Here is a 24,838-nt window from a genome sequence, read left to right as displayed (position 1 = left end):
TTTACTTTTCGGTAAAATAGCCAATGCTTTTGCCAGAAGTTTTGGGAATACTGGCAACACGATCTACCAAAAAGGCATGCAATTTGTAACCTATTCTTTAAAAAATAAAATTACATTTATGCATCAACAGCACTAAGTATCAATTCTGGCAGGGTGGATAGCATATTTTCAAACAGTATGCTCCAACACTAACAGAATTCACCAAGAAATAAACCTGCATGGTAATTCCATTGTTGCTAATTCAATGCATAATAATATGTTTCTGTTGTCCCTCTGTGGTGGCACACAGCCTTCCATGCTGTTTATAATCTTACTTAACAATCAATTTTCTTTTAAATTAAGTATATGTTAGATTTCCTCTTCTAATATCATTCATAAGACTTTAAAATGTGTTACAGTCTCTCATTTATCCAACCTTCCTTATTTATTCACAGAGTACTAAATTTATAACCCAGCATCATATTTCTGTAGCTCTTTGTAAGCCACATAATGGTGCCCTTGCAGTACACCAGCAGCTCCCAGACCAAATTACAGCCTTCTGTTACATTATGTGAGAACCAATGCCTAATTGCAAGTCCACTAAGTGGTTCTCTGAAGCACAGTGTTCTGCATCTCTGATTACTGCAGCAATTAAGGGTTTACTAAACACCTGAAAATGAAGAATTTCGCTGTGCGTTTGCGATGCCAGGACAGGACCTCCTCTATTCTCTGTCATGAACCCTAGGTCGATTCTTTTAAGACTTAATAAGACAGTTTCTGAACAGCACTGTCTGCAAATCTGGATACTATTTCTGTGATGCCTTCTTCACTAAAACTCAAATGTAGAAAAAATACCATGGTGTCAGTTTCTGATTTCTTTTTAATATATTGAAAGCACTGTTCTTTTTAGCCTAACTGAAACACAGCAGAATACCTACAGAAGACATCATCTTCATATAGAAGACAACATGCAGAGTCCAAACTGTTTATTTCTTAAATGCAAGGATCTATGCAGTGATAAGGGTAGAAATCTCACATGTAATAAGGGATAGGAATAGGGCTCAGGCTGTCAAGATTTAAAGTGAATGCATGACTAATAGTACTATTTCTGTTTGCCTGCAGGCAAACTCACCAATGCTCTGCACCTTTTAGAAATCTACATTTTGATTCATAAGACAAAGTTTTTTTCATTCATATTAGCAGCCAAAATTCTTGGATAAGAAAGGAGTCATAATAATTTCAATGCGATCAGAAAGTTGCGAATATGTTTTCTGTTCTACTGTGGTATAAACAGTGATTAAAAACCATGAAAAAAAGAAAGTTTGCAGTTAGATACCTTATCTGTAGTTTATTGCTTCAGGTTTCATAACAGAAGGAAAAAGTAAGAAAGAAAATTAAACACCAGGAAAAACCCAACAATAATAAGAGAACAGATTATTCTTCAGATTTTCTAATCTGAGCATGAATGTGGTTATGGTGTCTGGGCTTTTGTGGAAGAAGACAACATCATTCATATGATATCATGTATCACCTGCAAGAGGAAGAGTTCTGAGAGAGGAAGAGGGATGCAGTTCCTGTGCAGATGTGTATAAGCTGCTGTCACTTCCTCTTAACAAAGGAAAAAAAACTGAGGAAAGACTGTATAAATCTAAGGAATAACTTGAGGAGAGATTGCAACAAAGACAAGTGCTAATCTTTATGTAGGACCCACTTCTAAATGGATCCGTGTCAAGGACATAGTTTAAAAACTTGTAAAGGTGAAAAAAGAAAACAAACATGAGAAAAATGTAAGATTTATCATATAGTGATGATCTGAGAGGCAAAACCTGCCCTAGTTCCCGTCTTAAGGGGAGTTAGCAGTATTTTTGATAGTGAAAAGGAAGATTTTAAAAAAGGAGAGTTTTGTTCTCGTTGTTATTGGAGTTACCACACAGATAGGAATAATATGAGTGAATGAAGAAATCAAGATGCCAGTTGCATTTTTCTTCTTTTGGTCTATATCTGTGATTTATTTCAAAACAAAGAGAAGCAAAAGGTTTTCTTGGATGTTGCTAAGGACCTGAGATATCTTTTTGTCCCATTTCCCCCATCCCTAAATCTATCAAGTGCTGCAGATTCATACTCTGCATCATGTGAAAGGGCAAACTTAAACTTTGTCTGCCTCTCCCAACTGCTCTGAGCACCTGTATTGTTTTAAACATCTATGGGACCAAACTGATTGCAATTACACCACCATAATTCAGAAGTGAAGACCTGCATGTGCTGCCTTCCAGCAGCAGATTTTTTTTTTTGTTATTCCTATGATACTAGTTATTTGACATGGGGGGTCTTTTCTTGAAAGAAAATTAAAAAACACACAAAAAAAAAGGTGATTCACATCAAATTGAACCACTGCATCTGCTGTAGCTTTGTATTTGTACCTTTTACGATTTTTAATGTAATTGAGAATACTATTTAAATTCTCAACACAAGCAAAATTTATACTGTTCAAGTAAGAATTTGAAACTAAATTATACTTTTTCTGTACAGTAATGACTGATTCAAATGTGACCACCAGCAACATTCTTTGATTAAATGAATGTAAATAGTATCCTACTGGACTTAAAATTCTCTCTATTTAAACATGTCTAGAAATGTGGGGTTTTTTTATGGAAGCTAAATCTTTTGTCAGGAGAAGAACTTCAGAACAACATTTATCTTAGATCCATTCCACTGCACTGAAATAAAATAGCTTTTTTTCCATGAAGAAAGGTAATCAAAAGCATCAGGAGGATACATTTCTGTAGAAAAATAATCACTTTGATTCAAAAGAAATATCACACTATATAGTCTTAATATGACATAGTCATAGAAAGATTATGTTCCATAACCATAAATTATTTTTTTCATTCAATATATCGAATAAAGTAGGAGTTGTAACCACAATTTGATGTAAAATTAAAGTATCAGAAAATACTTGATCAGGTTTTTCTGGACTATGTCTTTAGTCTCTTGTAGGTCAGCAATAATGATGGACACACAAGTTCATTAAGAAAAAGAAAGTATAAAGGAAAAAGTTGTTGAAAATCTAGGACAGTATTCAATTAAGAAAGATGCTTATATCTGCAGTTATTTTTATTATATGGCAGGTTTGAAAATATTGATACTACACTATCAGTGGCACACTACCACAGTAACCATGCAAAATACTGCAGTGTTCTAGTAGAATAGTAATGCTTGTTTGGCACAGAACTTGTTGAGTTTATGTTAACACTTTCAAGTGGGAGGAAAGATCTCCAGAAGACTCCTAGACTAGAAGACAAAATCAAGTTGCCCATCACCATCCTTTTCATACTTTCTCCTGAAATGAAGGGTGCTCAGGAGTGCTCAGCAAAGCAACTCAAAATAATGGATGGCTCTGAGGCAAACCAAACCACAGCAAACTTTATAAACAATATTTTCAATAAATGTAAGAAGCAGAGAGCAAGTAGAGAAAGTCTGCAAACAATTCTTTCAGCCTCTTCTATAAGACTGAAAACCCAAAGGAAATGCGAAATGTGCAACATAATTCTATCATTTTCATGTTAGAGATTATAAAGGTAAAATGTGCTGAGGAAATTGATAAAATATTTATGTCTAAGAAAAATAAAACATTGACATAAAAAATAATCACTCCATGTAAATAAAAGAACATCCCTTTCCAGTACACTAATATTAGACATTTAAATAAAATAATTTGTTCCGGAGGCCATGGGAGTTATGAAATTTTAAATTAAAGTCTGTTTAATGTAGCTAATTAGTAGCATGTTAAATCAAGCATGTTGAATATACATTTCAACTGCATTATGTGGAGAAGTGATTGGTAATGGGAAATCACTGTGCTATCTAATACCACACAGGGAGTGCTGAACTGTACACCTGAAATTTCAGAGAACAGCTTGGAAAAAAACTTGCCCTGGAGGGAAGCCTTTGCAGGATCACTGTATGCTACAGCTGGGCAATGCTGTGGGAACTCAAGACCAGTGAGGGGTTCTGGTTACAGCTAAGCCAACACAGTGAGAAGCTGTTTCACTCAGTTTGTCCTGGCTTTGTTAATCTATTCACTAAATCCATTCTGTTAATTGTCTCATTCCAGAATGTACCTTAGCAGGATGGATCTTAGGCTAGGCAGCTTCATGCCCAGACACCAATAGGAATACTGGGAGGACTGGGGATTGAATAACTCCTATGGGAGTCTTCAAGATGTCACACTGGGCCACAGCCAATTTTGTTTGTGGCCCTCTAAAGAAGCTTGGAGTTTGGCAAGGGTGAAAATAAGCCACATGGGGAGGGTTATTCTTAGATAGAACAGTCTTGGAAAACTTTATAGGTCAACTACAACTTTAACTGTGTAGAGCAAAGAGAGTGACCCTGGCAGTGCCCAGTAACTCACATTTCCATTTTTCTTTCAAATCCTAGTCCCCTGCTTTCCTACATTGTACAAATATCACTTTACTCTTGAGGATTCGTCTTTGGTCAACTAACTAGTTTTCTCATTAACTCCCCATGCCCCTTGTGTGGTCTCCAGCAGATCCTCACCACCACCTCACGCAGCAGAGCCTGCAGTAATTGTTCTCATTTTCATGACAATAAAAATGGCACCATTCTGCCAGCCTGTAGCATAGTGTTTTTGTTTTTTCAAAAGACTCAGAGGTAGGTGCTCCTGTCATCCTTCTCAAACCCTCTCAACCTTGTTACTACCAGAGGGGTACCAGATAAGAATTTTAGCCAGCCCCCCCATGCTGACAGCCATTCAGAAAGGACATGCTGCATGTCCTGAGGGAAGGCCAGCCACAGGCAGCATGTGCATGGTGGCTCTGCTCCACCTGTGCTGGGGCATGTGTCCACTCCTTGAGCAACTGGGAATGGTTGCACATCAACAGCCTCCAGAGACAGGAATTCCAAGAGCCTCATCTTATTTTAATAACTGAAACAAAGGCTTCTGAAATGGAGAAAAATCTTTCAGGCATGTACTTAACATGTCAAATAACATGGTAGTGGACTGAAATGAACAACAAATAGTTAAAAACTTCTTTTATGATGTAGAGAAGCAGACTACCAGTCCATCAGAGCATTTGTGGTTGATTGTACTTTGGTATGTTGGAGCATAAACACAGAGGAAAAACACAGTAAATAGGCTTTCATATGGTGAGACAGAGTTGCTTTAGTGAACTATTGATCAAAACACCACTAAATTAAAAAGACAAAGTGTGATCTTTTATTTTATCAGAACATTGCTCCCAGAGTGCTTTAACACATTTGTGTCAGCACCTTTAATCTTCACCTTGTGTTTCAAAGGTACTAAGATGTGCCAGTAAAATTAATTTCTTCTGGAGGCTAGACCAACATAACAAGATGCAAAACCATTTTAAGATGCAGATTTTTTTTAAGCATGTGGTTTTCTGCAGAAGTGGTGTGCTAAAAAGAAAATTCAGAACAATTTTGAACCTTCTGCGATTTAAGTCCCCCTCACATACTGAACAGCAATGCAAATTAGGATGAACGCTGATGGAGCTTATGTTAGAATTTAGATGATTCCTGAACACTACTCTAAGTACATTTTAAGATATTCAATGAGCATGCTTAAAATTAATAATGTGTTTAACAGTTTTCTGTTAACAAAGACTAAATTTTCTCAAAATATTTTTAAGGCCTAAACAAAAAATGGAAGTCCTTTTATTATTTACTTATCTGTCTTGCATCTAAAAATTTATGTGCCTCACATTTAGGCTCACGCTAAGTTTCACGTAGGTAAGGTTAAATGAGATTATTTTCACACAGATCATAAAACTTGAGAAGTTAAAATAAAGGAATGTACATCCTGAATTGAGACATTACAAAGCATTATACAGTTACAGGAAAAAATTAATCTAATTACTTAGACACACAAGCAAATTATGAGGATATAACACATCATAGACATCAGTTGCTCTGTATTAACGAGTTATGTGTATATCCACCTATAAATGTGGTACAAACTTCTCTTCAGAAATGCAGAGTTCTTTGAACACTTTTGAAGCCTAAAGCACTTTAAAGTAAATAAAATCATGCAAGCCTGTGCAACACTCCTGCTTACTTATATTAAAATTGTTTTTAATGTTGTCTCACATATCAAAAATACAATTTAAAAATCTGTGACAAAGGAGACTGAACAAATAACAGTTGGTATCCTTAATACTGTGTTGTACATAGTCACTGTTTTTCCATCGGATGTCTACCTTAGGACAGTTTCTTCTAGACAACTTTCCTGAACATGCTTATGAAAATTGCGCAGATAGTAAGTATCAAAGCTTGTTTAAATGAGTGCCCTAGTTTCATCCTGGACCAGTGGATCCATTACAGTGGCCAGGTGTGGTGGTGTGTGCCTGTGGTCCCAGCTACTGGGGGACTGAGCCCACTGGATGGGATTGCTTGAGCCCAGGAGTTGTGGGCTACTCTGTGCTCTGATGGGTCTGGCCACACCCAAATATTGCTGAATAGCATTTTACATCATTGCCAGGGGCGGGGGAAAGGCACTTTTTCTCTGGTTTCTGGGAAGAAAGGCATTCCTTTTCCACTTGGAAGAAAGTGTGGCGTGGAAAAGCTGGTCAGTACTTGTCATGGGCTTTCCATGTAAATAGTTTTTTGTCTTATACCTTTTGATATTAACATTTTTGTTGTTAGTGTTCCCTTTTTTTTATCTCATTGCTGTTTCCACTAAATTGTTCTTGTCTCAAACTGCAATTTTCACCCCTTTCTACCTCCAATTCTAAACTCCATCCCTGGAGCGGGAAGGGGGAAGGAAAGGGGCAGGAGTGAGCAAGTGGAGTCTGGTTTGGGAGAATCTCAGGGAGCACTAAATTGGGAGTGTCATTGCTAAACCATGACAATGACCATACAGCACATCTCTTTCTACAGTAAATTTGCTATCTTGTCAAAGAAGAAAATAGAAAATTATATTGCTTCAGCATAATATGCTCCTGATATTTTTACCAATTTATTAACATCTTGGTGTTGATAAATTCATTTCTAATAATGTGTTATATTTCTTAGAATCAAAGCTAGTCTGACCTAGTATTCTGCTGAATATCTTCTTCTTAAAAATAGGTATAACACCTGCCCTTACCCATTGTTTCTTTACCTTACATGACCTCCATACATTTTTGGAAACAATCACTAATGTCGACACACAGATTCAGCTAGTTCTTTGAGCACAGAACAGTGAATGTTATCAGACCATTTCCATTAAATTCACTTAGTCAAACACTGGTTAGCCATTTTTTTTTATTGCATACCCTCTGGTTAAAATTGACTTTCTTTAATAGCTGGTTGGCTAACCACTTGTGTTAACGAAAAAGAAGCCTTTTCTGTATCATCTACTATCTGCTCTCTTTTCCTCCTAACTAAAAATCAGAGGATGTTACTCTAATGACAATCTTTTTGTTACCTTTTATACTGTTAGGTGCTTTAGCCTTTCTGACATCCTGTAGGATGACTCCGCTCTTCTTTTCTACTTCCATGGGGTTTGGAGTCTACATTTGTACAATTCCTTTTCAATTTTTAGAATGTTAAAGAAAGTTGACGCTGTCATATTATTCCTTTGTTTGACTTTTTCTGCTTCGGGAGAATTTTCTGTTTTACCTTAAGCACAGTCAGTGTAAGATTTTCTGCACTTCTTTTGTCCCTCAAATTTCTTTCCAAGAACCTTTCTACTCACCAGGTCTCTGAGCTCATTTAAGTCTGTCCTTTCTGAAATCCATTATCCTATTTCTACTGCTTACAGTTCTTCCTTTTAACAGTGACTGTTTTGTAACAACTAAATTTTTAACCGATGACTCTCTTGGTGCAAATCAAATCTAATGTAATCACTTCCCTCTTAACTTTCTCAGTCTCGTGGGTGGATCCTGGCCAGCAGCTAAGCACCCACATAGTCACTATCTCATTCCCCTACTATTGTCCCTTATCTGGCTGAAGGAGACACCAAAAGTGAAAAAGCCTCATGGATTGAGATAATTACAGTTCAACAAGGAAAGGAAGGAGGGAAAAAATCCAAGTGATGCAAAGGCAATTACTTTATACCTCCCATAAACAGTCCAGGCAATCTCAAAGCAACGGCTGCTTTGGAAAAAAAACCTTCCCAATTTTTATTTCTGACTATATGAGAGAATATCTCTTTGGCCAGGTTGGGTCAGCTGTCTCAGATATATTTCCTCACAACTTCTTTTCTACCCCAAGCCTACTAATTGCAAAGGCAGAACAGGAAAAGGAGAAAACCATGAGGCTTGCAAACACTGTTCAGCAACAGCCAAAACATTGGTGTGTTTTAGTAACAAACCCAAAACATATATAGAATCCTATGAAGAAAGTTAACTCCATCCCAGTCAGACCCAGTACAGTGTTCTGAAATAAGTAAATGTTCTCAGTGTTGCCAAAACTTTATTAGTCATTGATTTTCTCACATATTAGGTTAAGCAATACTGAGATAATCAAAGTTCCTTATTATCATACAATTATAGAATGGCTTGGGTTGGAAAGGACCTTAAAGATTATCTAGTTGCAACCACCCCACCATGGGCAGGGATGTCATCCACTAGATAAGATTGCTCAGGACCCCATCCAACCTGGCATTGAATATTTACAATGGGATATCCACGACCACCCTGGGCAACGTGTTCCAGTGCCTCACTACCCTCTGAGTATAGAATTTCTTCCTAACATCTAATCTAAATCCCTCCTCTTTTAGTTGAAGATTGTTCCCCTTTATCCTAACACCATCAGCCCACATAAAACGGTGTTCTCCTTCTATTTTATAAGCCCCCTGTAAGCACTTTCTTGTCCTTAGTACTCCAGAGCAGGACACAGTACTCCAGGTAGGGTCTTACAAGGTCAGAACAGAGAGGGAGAATGAAGGGGGAAATGGAAGGATTCTGTTACTTGCTCATAAAAGCCTCATGATCTTCTAGAGAAATAGTTTGCACTGCATCCATGAAAGGACAAAATCTAAGATATTTTTCCTCTTTAAAATTCCTTTAGAACTTTCCACAGATTTCTCTCTTATCCCTATCTTTTCTGTAGAACAAGAATTTATGATAAAACCTTCAAAAGCTCAGAGGTGGAAATATAAATGCCAGATATCACAGAACATCTTTCAAAATCTTTTGAAATACTGGCACAGAGACAGAGTAGACCAAGCTTACCAGGAACACCTACAGAGTTAGCAGCTTGCAGTTGAGAGTAATGATGAAAAAGGGATTCTCTTCTCCAAAAATATTTCTATCACTTCAGCTAAGGGCAGCTGTATGATAAAACTTCAAATTTCTTCTATGTAGCATGTAGGCTCAGACCTAAAATGCTCCTGGTGGTCTTATTCTGAGATCCCACCCTTGAATTTCCATCTGAAGCCTTCAGACCAGACAAGGCATGAAAAAGTGCTGCTCAAGTGTGTCTGATTTCACTACTGAGCTGTTGCTCTCAGAGCCCAAATGCAGTGTAGCTGCAGTTCAGCAACAGTAGAAATCACCCCTAATTCCTTCCATGGATCTGGAGCATAAATTCTGTAATACTTTTATGAGAAGTGAGGTTTATTGAGCAGAAATACATGTGGGCATGGTAGCCCTAACAATCTGTAATGCTTCACTAAACATAATTGATTTGGAAAAAAAAAATTCATGTTTCTTCAAGTTTGTCCAAGCTCTACGACAAAAGGCACCTGGGAATAGGAGAAAGACACTATCAATGCTCATTGAACAGCCAAGGAAGAAGTCCTCTTTTGTCAGAACTTGGTTTTCACCCTTGAAAGAAAAATCCATGAGAAACCAAGGCTGTTGCTCTGAAATTATTAGCTATTTCACTGATCATTGCAAATAAAAAAGTCACAAAAAATGAGGCTATAGCCAAGCACTGAATCATAAGGACTAAAAGTTGAAATACCACTCAATTAAGGAAAAAAAAATTGATATTAGTACTAGTAGTGGGATCATTAATAAATACTTAGATTTCATTATTTTTGGTAAACATTGCACAGTGCCACTGGTAGATACATTTCAGGTTACCATAATTTTTCTGATAAAAATTGTATTGGGATAAATTAAAGTGAAATCTCACTTACCTGTAAAGTGCTGAAAGTGGCCGTTTGTTGCCAGGTTTTGGTCTGTACGGTTTTGGTTCTCCTGCCATGTTGATATCTGAAAGGAAACAATTAATATCAGCAATTCAAACATCTGCTAGTTTGCAAATGCACCTTCAAATCACTGAAAATGAGTAATAGGCAGTGAAAATGAAAACCTAAAACATCTGTCTAGTTTTTTGCCTCTTCTGAATTGATGCCGTAGAAATTTCCAAAAAATTTTTAATTTAACGCATGAGGATTTTAGGCAAAATATTAATTACTGTTAACAGAGAGAAATGACATTTTTTAAACACACAAGTTTCTACTTGGTGAATAAGGTATTTCTATTACAGAAGAAGATTTGGATGGTGAAATAAACTATGATCTCAAGTCAAATTCTGTTGAGGAGGACTGCAATTGTTCTGAAGAATTCCCCTTTAGGATCTAAAGAAATGCACAGTGATCCTTAACTGCTACTTCACCATGCACTCAGAAAGTAGCTCTTCAAAAACAAGTAAGAGAGTATCTATTTCCTACCCCAAATACATCTCTCCTTGGAGAATGAGAAAATCTGGTTTTGCAAATGTTTTCTCTTAGGCAGATACCTATAATTCTCAACAAGATCAGAAATCTTCTGAACACTTTGAAAGTTTGCTTATATTCTACCTGCAAATTTATGCTTGAAATATAAAAGAAAGTCAAACTTATATAGATATAAGCTTGAAATAGATATATAGATATAGCTTCTATAGACATTAATCTTGTTCTCAAATTTGTCTCTTCCTTTGAATCATACTCAAAGACATACCAGGAGACAGATGTCTCGTTATGATTGCTAGAACAGTTACACATGGATAAAGAAGCACAGACCCTTCTGTGGCGAATATCTTCTGGAGCTTAGGAACCTGTCTGAATAAACACAAATCTATATTAAAAAGCTCCTCCACTCTTGATTGAATGTTGCAAAGTTGATATTACAACAAATCACACGGATAACTTGAAACTTCTGTTTAGGAAACTAATTTCATGCAATTTGAGGGATGCTGCAGCTAAATCTCTTCTCAGCTTCAATAATATAAAAAAAGAGTAACAGTCAACAAAATCATCAGAGTAGTTTCAGTGTAAAATTGTTGTGACAGAACATCATATGCCATTAAATGCAGAATCGCGTGGTGGTTGAGACTTTGAAGAAAACACACGTTCTTTGTAAAGTCTGTGTTTAACCTGAAATTGAGTGTAGTGGAGGAAGAAGTAGAAAGATAAGGTGTAGGAGTAGGAATAAACACTGTCCAGTGCAGTGATGTTAAAAGCTCAAACATTTTTATTTATTATGCGTGACCTCAAAAGATGCAGTAAAAGCCTGAGACTTACTGACTTGATACTTTTATTTCACACAAAAAGAATAAGAAAACTCCCAATCTGACCTTTTTTAACAATCAGAGACACTGAAAATGTATGTACCTTAGATTTGTTTTTTGACAAAATATTTTTCCAATGGAAATGCCATACTTCAAATATTTAAAAGAATTTAAAAGAATTTTACTCTTATTTTTGATATTTTAAGCTCAGTCAACATTTATTTAAAATGATACAAGGACCTGAAATAAAAAGATTTTATGTAGAACTATATAATATAAAATACTTAAGTAACATTTTCTTTATAGAAAGCATTTTGAGATTAAATCCGACTGCAGTTTCTTTTGTAGGAGTTGTATTAAATAATAATTTTTCATAAAATATTAATTTTCTTGTTTCACCTAACTCTCTGGAATTGGATGAACACTGGAGACAGTTTTCATGCCTCCTTGAAATGCTTTCCTTCCCTTAATTTTAAGCAAGTGCTTTATTTAATATTTTTATTTTTGGCTTCCATTTTTGGTATAAATTCAGCTATGATGCCCTTATTTCAAGATATATAAATTTTACAATGCTGAATCAACAAAGTAAACATCAAAAATTTCTGAAAGCCACTGAGGAATTTTGATAGCTCTGTTGCATTTCCATCAGCTCCTGGAAATAACAGAATTGAAACAAAATTTTTATCCTGTGACATTTGCGATAATTAGACCTTTTCACACTATTTTTATATGTCAGTGTAAGGTTATTGACTGTATTGACTTTCACCATCTCCTACTGCAAGTAGGAAAGATTTTATGAAAAAAAAAAAAGAAGTAGAATTATAATCTGCTCTCGGGAAATACCTGAGGCTGTGGTATCATCTTCACAATACCATAATCTTCACATATTTTTCGTCTCTCATCTGCTATGGTTTCAGAGCTACATCTTAGACCTTCTTCTCCTTAAACCCTTATTAGCAGGTTTTAAAAACTTTTTCGTATCCTCCTGGGACAGATCAATACTATGATGACTATTCTTATAGACCTACATTTGCAGCTCTACAAGACCCACTTTTAAAAAAAGTGAGTAGTGTAGAAGGCTAAGGGCTGTTTGTTATGTGTTCTCTTTATTTCAATCAAAAATGTCAGAAAGGTGACACTGTGACAGGCACAGTGGCAAAGCTGTTCAGAATCAGTTAAGATTCCCTGACAAATAAATCTCTAAACAGTGAACTACTTTACACAGATAGTAATAGTCAAAAATTGCCTTTAGCACAGGAAATAGTTGATAGAAAAGCTGTGCACATGGGGCTTTTCTGTTAATATGAAAGTGATTGAATAGCTCTGCAACTCCCTAAGCACTTTGTAGCAAGTTAAGAATGGATGTAGGAAATGCTTTGAAAAGTTAGAACAGATTTTCACCCTATTATTTTTTCAGCACTATCTCTTCCAGCCTCAATTTTCTAACTAAGATTAGAAGTGAACTTGTCAACATTTCTCAAGATAGATTATTTCTATCCCAACTGGAAATCTTGTGAGATAAGTTGTTCTCTTCCTTCATCCATCATTGGTTTCACAGCAGACATTTACATCTACTAGATCATAAACTCTGTGTCAAATAAATTTGCTGTCTGCAGCACAGAGATTTACCTGTGCTAATGATTCCACGCCAAGGAATGCAGAGACGTATCACTCCTTATGCTGTTAAATTAGCTACTGCGCTTGTATGTGAATATGTATCAGACAATGTTGCAAGGGACACAGACATTCACATTGCTTCTGGAGAGGCATGGATTTGATGAATTGGGCACCTGGCAGATGAAGAAATAGCTCATGGTCACACTCAAAAAGTTGTATTAAATGGGTAGATTTTCTGGTGGAGACCACTGACAAGTGTCATTCCTTGGGGATTGGTATTGGGACTGGTGCAACTGGCAACATAGACAGTGGCATTGAGTGCACCCTCAGCAGGTTTGCCAATGACACCAAGCTGTATGGACACTAGAGACAAGCGATGCCATCTAGAGAGACATTAAAAAGCATGAGAAGTGGGCTTGTGTGAACCTTATGAAGTTCAACAAGGCCAAGTGCAAGGTCCTGCACCCGGGTCTGGGCAATCCCAAGCACTAACACAGGCTGGGTGGAGAATGGATTGAGAACAGGTTTGAGGGTGAAGATGAGAAGCTTGATGTGACGTGATAATGTGCACATGCAGCCCAGAAAGCCAACCATAACCTGGGCTTCATTGAAAGCAGTGTGGCCAGCAGGGCGAGGGAGGGGATTCTGCCCCTGTGCTCTGCTCTCAGTTGTAGTACTGTGTCCAGCTCTTGTTTCCCAACATAAGAAGGACACGGGCCTATTAAAGCAAGCCTAGGGGACGGCCACCAAGAGGATCAGAGGGCTGAGAGAATTGGGGTTGTTCAGCCCGGAGAAGAGAAGGCTTCAGAGACATCCTGCAGCAGCCTTCTAATACCTGCAGGGAGCCTACAAGAAAACTGAACGGGGACTTTTTACAAGGGCCTGTAATGACAGGACAGGGTATAATGACTTCAAACTGAGCGCAGGTTTAGATTAGATATTAGGAAGAAATTCTTTACTGTGAGGGTGCTGAGGCACTGGAACAGGTTGCCCAGAGAAGCTCTGGATGCCCTATCTCTGCAAGTGGTCAAGGCCAAGTAGGATGCGGCTCTGATCAACCTGGTCTGGTCCAAGGTGTCCCTGCCCATGGCAGGGAGGTTTGAACTAGATAATCTTTAAGGTCCATTCCAACCCAAACCATTCTATGATTCTATGATTGTATAATTGTATGTGGGAATGAAGCACCTCAGGGACTCACATTATTTTCTCTGCTCATATACTAGAAATGTTCACTTAGATATTAACATCAAGATAAATTCATCACTGAAATTCAAAATACTAAGGAAACATTATGAATATAAAAGTGAAAATGCAGAAAACAACACATTGTAATGCAGCATCCTGGTCTTATGTGCTTTCAGAACCAAATGAAATTATTTTCTTTATCAAAAGAAATCAATTTTTAGTTCTATATTTTCCTGTTATCTTAGCAGAGCTTAGTTAAAGGATGAGATTTAGACTTCATTCAAGGTTGTGTGTCATCAGCACAATATATCTAATTTTGAGCATGGTATTTTTATTTGTAATTATACCGAAAATGTCTAGTGATTAATGACAAGTCATAATTCTAAAAAGAGCATGAATACCATTATAGAGGACACTCATTGTGGCTACTCAGTGGCTACATAAAATGTCTGAAAAAACAACTCAACACAGCATGATTTCTCCTATCACTGTTTCCTACCATTGACTGCCTACCTCCTCCAGATGTGAACACCCTATTTTTAGAGAGGCAGTATCAGCTAGTCCTGGTGCTTTGCTCACAGATTCCCTGGCAAAGTAACCTGAGAAGCTGGTCCTGAAAACAACAGCTGACTTTAAACAGGCTTTGTAAGTGCAAAGCAATGATACCTAAAGAGCATTCATGCCCGAGAAGTATTTCAGTATTTCTTAGTATACCTGCCCTTCAGATTCTTTGAAAAGTGTTATTTAAAAGAAAAAAAACAAAACCCAAATCATTTTGGTTCACAAAAACAAATGCCATAACAAGAAGCTTCAACAGGCACTAACTCAATTCATGAAAACTGGGATTTTGAGGCTTTCTGCTGCCAGTTCAGAGCCTGTGTCTCAGGCTACATCTAACCTACAAAATTAAATGGAGCCCTTTCAAGGCATTAGTAGTCATTAATCTGTTGTATTAAATTGTTAAATTTTTCTTTGCATGACTTTTAGCCACAGTTTACAAGTACTGTCCTATGCAATTTCTAGGTGTAGGTAGAGAATGGACATGACCTAGAGACCACTGCAGGCATTTCACCCAGTGAAAGAGAACAGATCCACATACCCATAATTAGTACCTATAATTTAATATTAAGGATGTGACCTCTGAGTGTGGGCTGAATGTCAGAAAGACTGGAAACCAAAACCTGGAGCTAAGAAAACTCCAAGTACCTCTATAGCTTAAAAGCTGATTTTCTAAGACATGTTTCATCAGGTGTTCTTCCACACATTCTTGTGAATGGTTACAGAAACTGAGACATTACTTGAACAATTCTACACTAATTTGACTTAAATTTTGGATAAAAAAGTGTATTATTGTGTATTTCCAGACCAGCTATGCTTTAGACTAACACTTAATGGAAGAGATGGTAATTTAAATTAGGATATAAGAAGAAATTCACACAGTGAATGTACAATCTATATACAGAGGGAGGTATTGATAGAGAGAGATCAGGATGCATTTTCTCCTCTTTCAGATGACACAAAGTATATGGGATAGAAGAGAAAGACCAAGAGGTAGATGCAATTTAGAAAAAAGCCTGTAGACATATGATTTATAGTGTAACTGTACACCAGCAAAGCTAAGGCTAATCTTTCTTTTATACTCTTCTTCTAGTCTTATAAATTTCCCTGCTGCCTGCTAAAGAAATTTTAATGGAGTCATATGACTTTTTTTTACATCATAAACTTACTTTTTTCTTTACATGTTCCACTGATTACATGTCATTTCCTCCCTTTCCCCCATCTCTAACATGTGAAAAAAGCAGAGGGGAAAGGACAGCTCTCTGTTCTCTTCTATTATGTGCCCAAATTGCACAGCTGTAAAGAATAAACTTTCCAGAAAATTGAACACAAACTCAAATTAATTCTGAAGGCTAGTAAAATATTAAATGGAGGTCTGGGTCACACGTTTTCCTTTTCCATAATGCTATTAAAAATCATTTTCTTGTGGGGTTGTCAGCTGTATTTGGATTTTCTCTTAGCATTGAAGTAACTGGAAGCCTTTTTTTGTACAAAGATGACAGCTATTGTTAATGCTTCATACGGAAAGAGCTGCTTGTTGAATAGTATATGAAATTGCTTTGTTCAACCATTTCTTCTTTCATTAAATACTGCTAAAATGAAATGAGGCTGTAGGATTATATAAGCTATCATTCTTAAAACCATTCAGTAGCAAAAGTGTCAGGTGTTGTCTTGCAAGAAATTTTTTCTATTCCCCAGAATTGGGCTGGTGTGAGGACAGGTGACAGCTAAAAGGGGAACTCCTGTCCTGTCTGTAGGCTCATCACAAAACATTCCTTCAGAGTCCTGGAGATAGCAGTCTCTCAGCTTCAGAATGGATGCCAATGGACTTCACAGCTGAGGTGGAGCATTGGTCTGCCCTGTTTTTTGTCTGTTTGCTGCCATCCCTGCACCTCCCACCCCAGGTAACAACACAGTCTGGGCCAAACTTCCTGGCCCTATTGGTTGTGCCATCAGCAATGATCCATGTCCATGTCTAGGGAGAGGCATCACTTCTGCCTGGGGAATTCTTATTTGTGCCCTCTGACTGACTGTCCATGGACTCCGCTGTGATTGAAAAAGCTGTGGCCAAGACCCTACAAACAGCCTCTCTTCTGGTGCTTAAATCTCTGCAGAAGAATTACTGTGATATGGCAGGGGTCACCCTGAGGTGCTGGGCTGCCAAGGAAGGCACACCACTGACTATATAGTGGAGGCCAGTGAGCCTATGGAACAAAGGACAAAGAGAGTCTGCTGAGTGGGACAGTCCCTAAGATCAGAGATCCTCCATGGTTAGAAAAGAAAAGGCTTCTCCCAGGATGCTCTGTTCTGCTATGTTAATGTACCCCGGTTATGCTTCCCCAGTTGGCCCGTTGGCCTCCCTGCCCTTTGTTACCTTATATGTCCCTGCCCTAGAAGGTTCTCCACTCCCTGTTCCCCCACTGCCCATTGCCCCATTGCCACTCCCTCAGAGTTTTCCCATTGGCTCCCATACCCCAGTCCCGCCTTTGTACTGCCCCCGTGCCCTCAGATCACTGGCCTCTGATGCTCACTCTGCTCCCACATATAAACCTGGGCCTTCCTGTGTTGTCTTTGTTCCTGGAACCCTTCACGAGTGTGGCTGCATTAAACTCCTCCTGGGGAGCCCCATACGAAGACCTTTCCCGGCTCTTTGTTGTCGACCCATTTTCTGGAGCTATCCGTGTGTGCGTGTACACGTGTGTGAGTGTGTGGTGGTCCTGCTGAGCGGCTTCGCCTTGGAGACACTTTCAGGAAGGTCGTGGCCCCTCGCACTCCGGCCCTGCCAAGCCGGAGACCGTGACAATATATGGCATGCTTTGTGAAGGGATTCCTATGGGAAGGAGGGCAGCCCTGTTGCTGGCAATCCTGCCCACTCCTCCGCCTCAGCACTAGGCTTGTGCATTCATCTACAGGAAGTTCTACGCTTGCAGATGCAAGAGAATCAGATTCAGCTTCAAAGGGACTATGTGGCCATAGCCACTTATCTGCAGACCAGCTTTGTAAGACCTGTGGGAGTTTCGGTGTTATCTGTAGGAACCTCAGCCTGGTTTGTGCCATGGAAGCCATGAAGCTGACTGTCACGTGTACTTCACCCTACCGTAGCTAAAGTATAGATGCAGGCAAGTATAGTCTTCCTGTAAGAAGATAATTCTAATTTAATCAGGTTTGCAGCTTCTGTTTTCTCACCCAGAGAACAAGATTCCTACGTACCAGGTACCTGTTTAACACATGGACTAGAAAACTCTGCACGTACAGAAGATTAATGTTGCCATGAGGGTAAAAGAAAGCAATGGAAAAATACATCAGGAACTTTTTGCTGTCTTCAGGAAAAAACCCAACAGTTTAAATGTAAGCTTGGCCAGCAAGAAAACAAACCAACAGAAAGAGTTCAAGCAGGGACTCTCATATGATTGCAATCCTTGCTTGCACTTCTAGCTTTTCACTGATGTTGTTAATGGGAAACAGAACTGGTCGTTGATTTACAGCTTTTTTTTCCAGACAGTGAGGAGTGCAAGGATTACTTTTACTTTCTCTTGATCACAGTAAAGATATTGTTTACAAATAAAAAATAGAGCATCTGTCTTCTTTCAGATCAAGCACAGTCATTACAAGGCAGCAGCCAACAAACTCTCTGCTGCTTTTCTCTGATAGCAAAAGATAGTTATTACCATGAAACTCAGACAAAGCTTCATGTTGACTAGATGTCTGAGTTTCTCAGCATTGCAATTAGCCCCAAGCAGAAACATTAAACAGTGTTGTGGGGATAGAGTACGAAAGTTCCTCATCTACTTCTTTCAGATTTCAATATGATTTATTCTAGGGAACATGCCCTGAACCTCAGTAATTTTCAACTTGTCCTCAGACTACATTTCTTCTCTCTCTTTTCTAATACTTGGCTACTTTCTCTGCCCCACGGCCCTTCATCTGACTCTCTTACTAATGTTAACTTCATGCTCCTAGCAATAGTTTTTCATGACAATTGAAATCTGTACTGTACGAAAGAGTTAAAAATCCCCATTGCCCCAATCCTTTTGTCTTTCTCACTATTTCTCCTTCAGATGATCAACTTTAACTCAAACATGAAGAAAAATTAATTTTTTCCTAAAATAGCCGTCACAATAACAACATTTTGCGAAAAAAATACCAACATTTTCTGCTCTTGTGAATCATATTTCCTGAATGTTAAAACAAAATTTGCTTACATGTGAAGTACATTTTCTCATAATCTTGCAAAGTGCATGTAGCCAAGGCTCTCTGGGCCTCATGAGCAGAGTGGCTTTCACAGAAATGCTTTGCAATGCACGTGTCATTCTGCATGGCACAGCCTGGGGCCTTTCCTGGTGTGGGCATGACCTTTCAGCAACCCCAGGGGCAGGGAGCAGAGGCAGTAGGTGATGGTTTGGGGCAGAAAATGTTGATGGACACCTTCAAGGTGCTGTTAGGTGTGAGGGCAGTGTGTCTCTCTGAAAGGTTGGCTGGGATTGGCATTGCAGTCATTACCGAGGGATAGGTACATTTAACTTTGCTGTCAAAACCTTCAAGGTTAGGTCTGAACTTGAGGGTATTCCCACAGGCTAGAGGCTTTCATCCAGGCTCACAACAGATCAGAGAGGAGTCGTGCTGCGGGTCCCACTGAGTCTTGAGCCATGATGTTCACTGACCAAGGAAGCTGATGGGGGAGACAGAAATAGACTTCTGCAGCCCCAAATGCACTTCCACCAATTTCCAATAATATTCCTCTCCAAAATGTCTGCTTTTACCCTCATTCTTTGACCTGAAATCTTTCCTCTAATCTTCACCATTTTTGGCTTGTCAGATGATCTAAGTTTTCGTGTTGGTCTTACATCACTTGAAAAAACCCATTGCCCCAAAACAACTACTCTCAACTAATTCCAGCTGTTCTCCTTTCCATATACCCTCTTTCTGCTCATGATTCTCATGTTCCAGGTTTTGTGGATTTGGAGATCTATAGAGGAGGATCTTTTCCAGCTCCAAGTTGCTTTGGAATTGCATACCATGTCTTCTAGCATTTCCTTTGAGATACAGTAATTTTTTCAATGTCAGGTTTATGAAAACTTGTGCCCCTTATTTATAGACTCACTGAATTATAGAATAATGTGTATTGAAGGGGAGCTTTAAACACCAAGTAGTCCAACTCTTCTGCTATGGGAAAGGACATCTTTCACTCGATTGGGTTGCTCAAAATCTTGTCCAAGCTAGCCTTGAACATTTCCAGGAGTGGGATATCCACAGCCTCTCTGGGCAACCTGTGCAGTGCTTCACCAACATCACTGAGAGAAAAAATTTCCTTATATCCAATATATCACATAATACAGTCCTGAAAACTTTTGTCTTTGTAACAGAAACATTGTAAATCATATGATGGACAGCTACAGAATTAGCTCATACATTATCATGAAAAAACTATAAATATTACCTTAATGCTATTATAGTTTTAGTATTATAAAATAATATAGTAGTGATATAAAGAAAAATGGTCTCACTAACTCACTAACCTAAAGCCTACCATTTTTTTTTAAAATGCCATGGCTGTGTTGAATGAAACAACATCAGAAGTGGAGATAATTCCACTGAAATTTGACAAATGGAATGAAATTTTATTGTGGAGGTGAAATGGAAAAAAACTATGCCAAATTCAGGATTTCCATAACAGCAATGCTTAGGTTTTAACCATGTTCTAATTCTCTCTCATTGGCAGCTTTTGAAGTTAGCCAGTGGATTCAATTTGGCAACCAAAATGCAACATAGAAGTCTATTGCAAAAGCAAGGCATTTAAAAATTGCAAATACTGAAAAGCTTCAAAATTAATGATATGCGCTGTTGTTTTATTTGTATCTCTGTGGCATTCCTGCAAGGAAAACAGAAGATTTGATAGGAATAGAGAAAATGCAATATCTTGTCAGATTGATAGTTGATATACAGTAATTTTCTGCCTTCAGCTGCCCCAGATGCTTTGGAAGGAGACACAAGAACCTCAAACTAGGTAGGAAAAAGATTATTTTCCCTCCATTCTCTTATCATCTCAGCATGATTCTCCTCCTAAAATGCTTAGCAGTTTAAGATTACTTTAAGTCCTAAAGCATGATGTTTTATCTTTCCTCCCATACTGATTTAGTTAGTATCTAACTGTTAGTAGCTGGAACCAGAAATCACTACAATTTCAAATAGCCCTGCTGACTACATAAATATCCTATTACTCTGTTCTAGCTGATATATCATATTGGTGCAGTTTCTAAGGAAAAAAAATGTTTCTCAACAAAAAATGAGATTTTTTTTTGGCCTTATAATCCCCCTACTCTTCACCCCCTCAAATGCTTTTTCAATCACTATTTATTTCACTCATCAGTAATAACAAAAATCATAGAACCCTTTCTCAAAACATAAAACATCATCCTTCTCCATGCAATTTATTGGACTTCTGCTGTTTATTTTTGTAGTTCTACATTTGGGTTTGCATGCAAATATACTTTACATGCTGCTTCAGGGGTTCTCTCACAAGTGCTTTAAGGTACTTCGTATTATCAATGACATAAATTTGCATTTATAAAGAATCAATTACAGGAAAAATTGTAATAGGTTACTAAAAATCCTATTATGAAATAAAATCACTATTTTGAAACTCATTAAATCAAGTCTCAATATCAAAAGTATTACCAAAAGGACCACATGACATATTTCATTTTAATTTTAAAGAAGGAAAAGTATAATTACTATGAATATTAATACACAGAGCTAGGGAAGCTGTCATTGAACATTCACCACCTCTTATGTTAACAGGATTCACATTTCTTCTATGCTTCCCAGTAACATTTTCTGTCTAAGCCAGCTTTGCCATAAAACTATTTCTATTACCCACGAAGCAAATATGTAATTTGGCTCAGAAATCAGGGGAACCAGGAACTCCTTCACTCTGAGTTAATTCTTCTCCCCAGAAATCTGTGGGACCATGAGATTTCCAATTTATTTCTTCAGAATGTGATTATTTTGAGCAACCTGCACATAAACACGCATCACAAATATTTGTAAAAAGGCTTTGGAAACTAATCTCTACTGCCGTTAGAATAAGAAATACATAAAGCTAGACAAGACAGTGAAACCAGTTGGACATTCATTTCCTTGAAGGCTTTTTGGACTTATATCAGATTCCTGAAAGGGGTTCAGAACCCTTATTTTTGCATTGGGTCACATTGGAAGCCATATTATTTCTTCTGCAACTTCTTCATGAAGTTAAAACAGGCACAATCCTCAGCCCCAATACAATTTTCACCCACGTTTCAAACCTCTACCCAAAGTTCCGGCATTGTCCTTTTCCTTTATATATTTATATTTGTATACTTGTATGTGAAAACATTTGCAATACAAACATGTATTTTCACCTGGAAAATTTTTTGTTAAGTTTTCCATATTACCTTTATCACACAGTTTCTGAAAATAGAAAGTAGCAAAGGAACACTAAGGAATATTGAGTTCCTCGGTCTAGAATTAAATTATTGTGTTGAAGTGAACACTGGAGACAATTGCTTTTATATAGAAAACAAAACACTCCTTAGTCTCAGAAATATCATATCTGAAATTCTTATCTAGCATTATTGCTAAAGGAGGGTGCCAAGGACCTATCTTAAATCTCGGTACCTGGAGGTTTTAGATGGTTAGATTTTTTTTTTTTTTTTTTTTTTTTTCCCCTATGCAATAAGAAATTCTGGTGGCTGTTCAAATGAAACAGCTCCCTAAGCTCACCTGGAAACATTAATCTTCTGGACATACTGCATAAACCAGTAATCTCATGCTTGTCATTTAATATGAGGAAGGGAGTACAAGGAGAGATGAAAGATGCAGGCAGATTTTTAAAGCCTTAGCATTGCTATGTTAATTCATTTTAAGAATAAATAAGATCCCTAAATTTTACATTCCAACAAACAAAATGGCCAGAGGAAAACAATGGGCTGAATGATCCCAATGAATAAAAATGAATGTGATTCAACACAATGCTTCGGCATACTGTCTACTAATCTTTCACTTCCTCATGTTCAACTTATCAGACACTGCTGTTAACATCATGACTTATTTTTGCTTGCAAGTAGAGCCAGAGATACAACTAAACCTTTAAAAATATTTATGCTGGTCTGATATACATTGGCACAACAGCCTACAGCCAGCTGTGCTAACCTGTGCTCTGCTGTAATCTCAATCCTTTTTCGTGTTGCCTGACACTACTTATGAATCTTAAAAGAATTTAGAATTCCATACTTAAAAATATTTTTACCTATTTCCAAGCATTTAGGTCAGAATGGAAAAGCAGTGCTCGTATAAGAAAGGAGACATCTCTGGATGAGAGCTTAAGCTCTCAGTGTTAGTGTAACCTTCCCCTAAAGTCTGTGATAAAATCAGATTTAGGTCAGTATTGTTAATTTTCACTATTCAATCATATATTGTATAATAATCTGAACACTAAGTCTTTTTTTTTGTTGTTGTTGTTTTTAGCTTACTGAGTTGGAGTCTCAGTAAACTCCAGTAAGAAGGAAGAAGGTTTTCACCTTTTATATTTGCCTCTTGATCATTCATGTGATCACTGTCAACACAAGCTGCTTTATTTTAGAGAAAAGGAAAATATGCATCCAGCAACAAAACCAGGGATTTAGGATGCTGTGGCCTGTAATGGACATGTTCCCAAAGTGACAATGGGAAATTCCATCTGATTGTGTGATACTTGCACCTGTATCTATGGAAAATGTGTTATACAGAGCATGGCTGTGCTTGAGCGCATGGCATGGTATTGTCTGTACTGCCCAGTGAGTCTGTTCCATGCAGGACTGCACTGCTGTCCTAGCAACAGCTGCCTCCCATCCTCAGCTCAATCTCCTTTTATACACTGATCCACAAAGACGTGAAATAACATCGGGAAACAATAAATTGGAGTACATTTCTTCATTCATTACTTCATTTTATGCCATTCACTCGGGTACTGAGTCACCACCAAAAGGCTCCAGGATCAACAGAAAATTAACCCTTTAATGAAAATTAACCTTTTTTTTGGTACAAATTATGCTCTTTATTTTGGTTTCATCCCTCAAAAGCCTTTTTTCCCCCCATACTTTAAAGAGTTCTAAAGGCTGATTTTATTAGAAAAAAAATCATGAACCAGAACATGGAAATGCTTCTTAGCTTTAGCTCATATAAGTGGATTGGGCCAAGATCCAGTATCAGCCAGCAGAAACCTGGTGCTCACTTCAAGGAATCCCCAAGTTCTGATGTGGGATGCAATACAGTTTGGAGTCTATTAATGTTTTCTTACAGTTTTTCATTTAAATTGGTCTGGAAATAGAGTCTGTTCTAACTGTTCTATATTTGCAATAAGTAACAGAGAAATATCCATATTTGTGTTACTTACATTCAAATAATTAGTTCAATATTTGACACCTCTCCTAAATTATAACAGCACCCAAACCTACCTCATTTAAGAGATCACAGGTCCTCAAATCCTGCTCTGTGAAAGTCTATAAATCCCTCATTCCAAGTTGCTCAGAATAAACACGCCGACAGAATAATTAAAATATGTCTGTACTTTCTAAATTAAAAGCTGTGTGTTTTGTTTCTCTGACACATGCAGTTTGGGGAGGTTAGTGGTGCAGCTGAGTGTGAAGGTCTATCCCCAAACGAAGACAAAACCCATTTGCAGATAACAGTGGCTGAGTTTTGGGTTCAGCAGGTTTTTCAGGATGTGCTACTCGTGGTGACACGTGCCCGCAAGGGCAGTCATGATGGATGGTGCATGGCCCACTTTTGTCTGCTAGGATGTCAACCAAAAGTGAAATGGTATTGCTGCCATGTCAGAGCAATGAGTGAGGGCAGGCGTGGCAGGGATTAGTACTGTCACTGACACAGACTTCAGCTGTCAGAGAGGGATACATCCTGTAGTAGAGTAGATGGGGAACAGGAGGGCAAGTGATTTAAGTGCATCCCATTAAGAATATAAATATTCCACTCAGGTCTCATAATGCTCATAAACTGGGTACAT

General features: G+C 37.8%; 1 protein-coding gene across 10 annotated transcripts in view; it reads right to left on the bottom strand.

The window, feature by feature from the left end:
* RALYL (RALY RNA binding protein like) overlaps window positions 1-24,838 on the bottom strand; it is a 387,237-nt gene that overhangs the window by 66,842 nt on the left and 295,557 nt on the right. For all 10 annotated transcript variants that reach the window (XM_010405031.3, XM_010405032.3, XM_019289247.3 and 7 more), the window contains one exon: window positions 10,085-10,160. In XM_010405031.3, coding sequence (XP_010403333.1) covers window positions 10,085-10,160 — 76 coding nt within the window. The remainder of the gene's footprint in view (window positions 1-10,084; window positions 10,161-24,838) is intronic.

Source organism: Corvus cornix, chromosome 2, assembly GCF_000738735.6.
Source record: "Corvus cornix cornix isolate S_Up_H32 chromosome 2, ASM73873v5, whole genome shotgun sequence".
Taxonomy (NCBI): Eukaryota; Metazoa; Chordata; class Aves; order Passeriformes; family Corvidae; genus Corvus; species Corvus cornix.
Note: the sequence above shows the minus strand (reverse complement) of the source record. Positions and strands in the feature narration are given on the sequence as shown.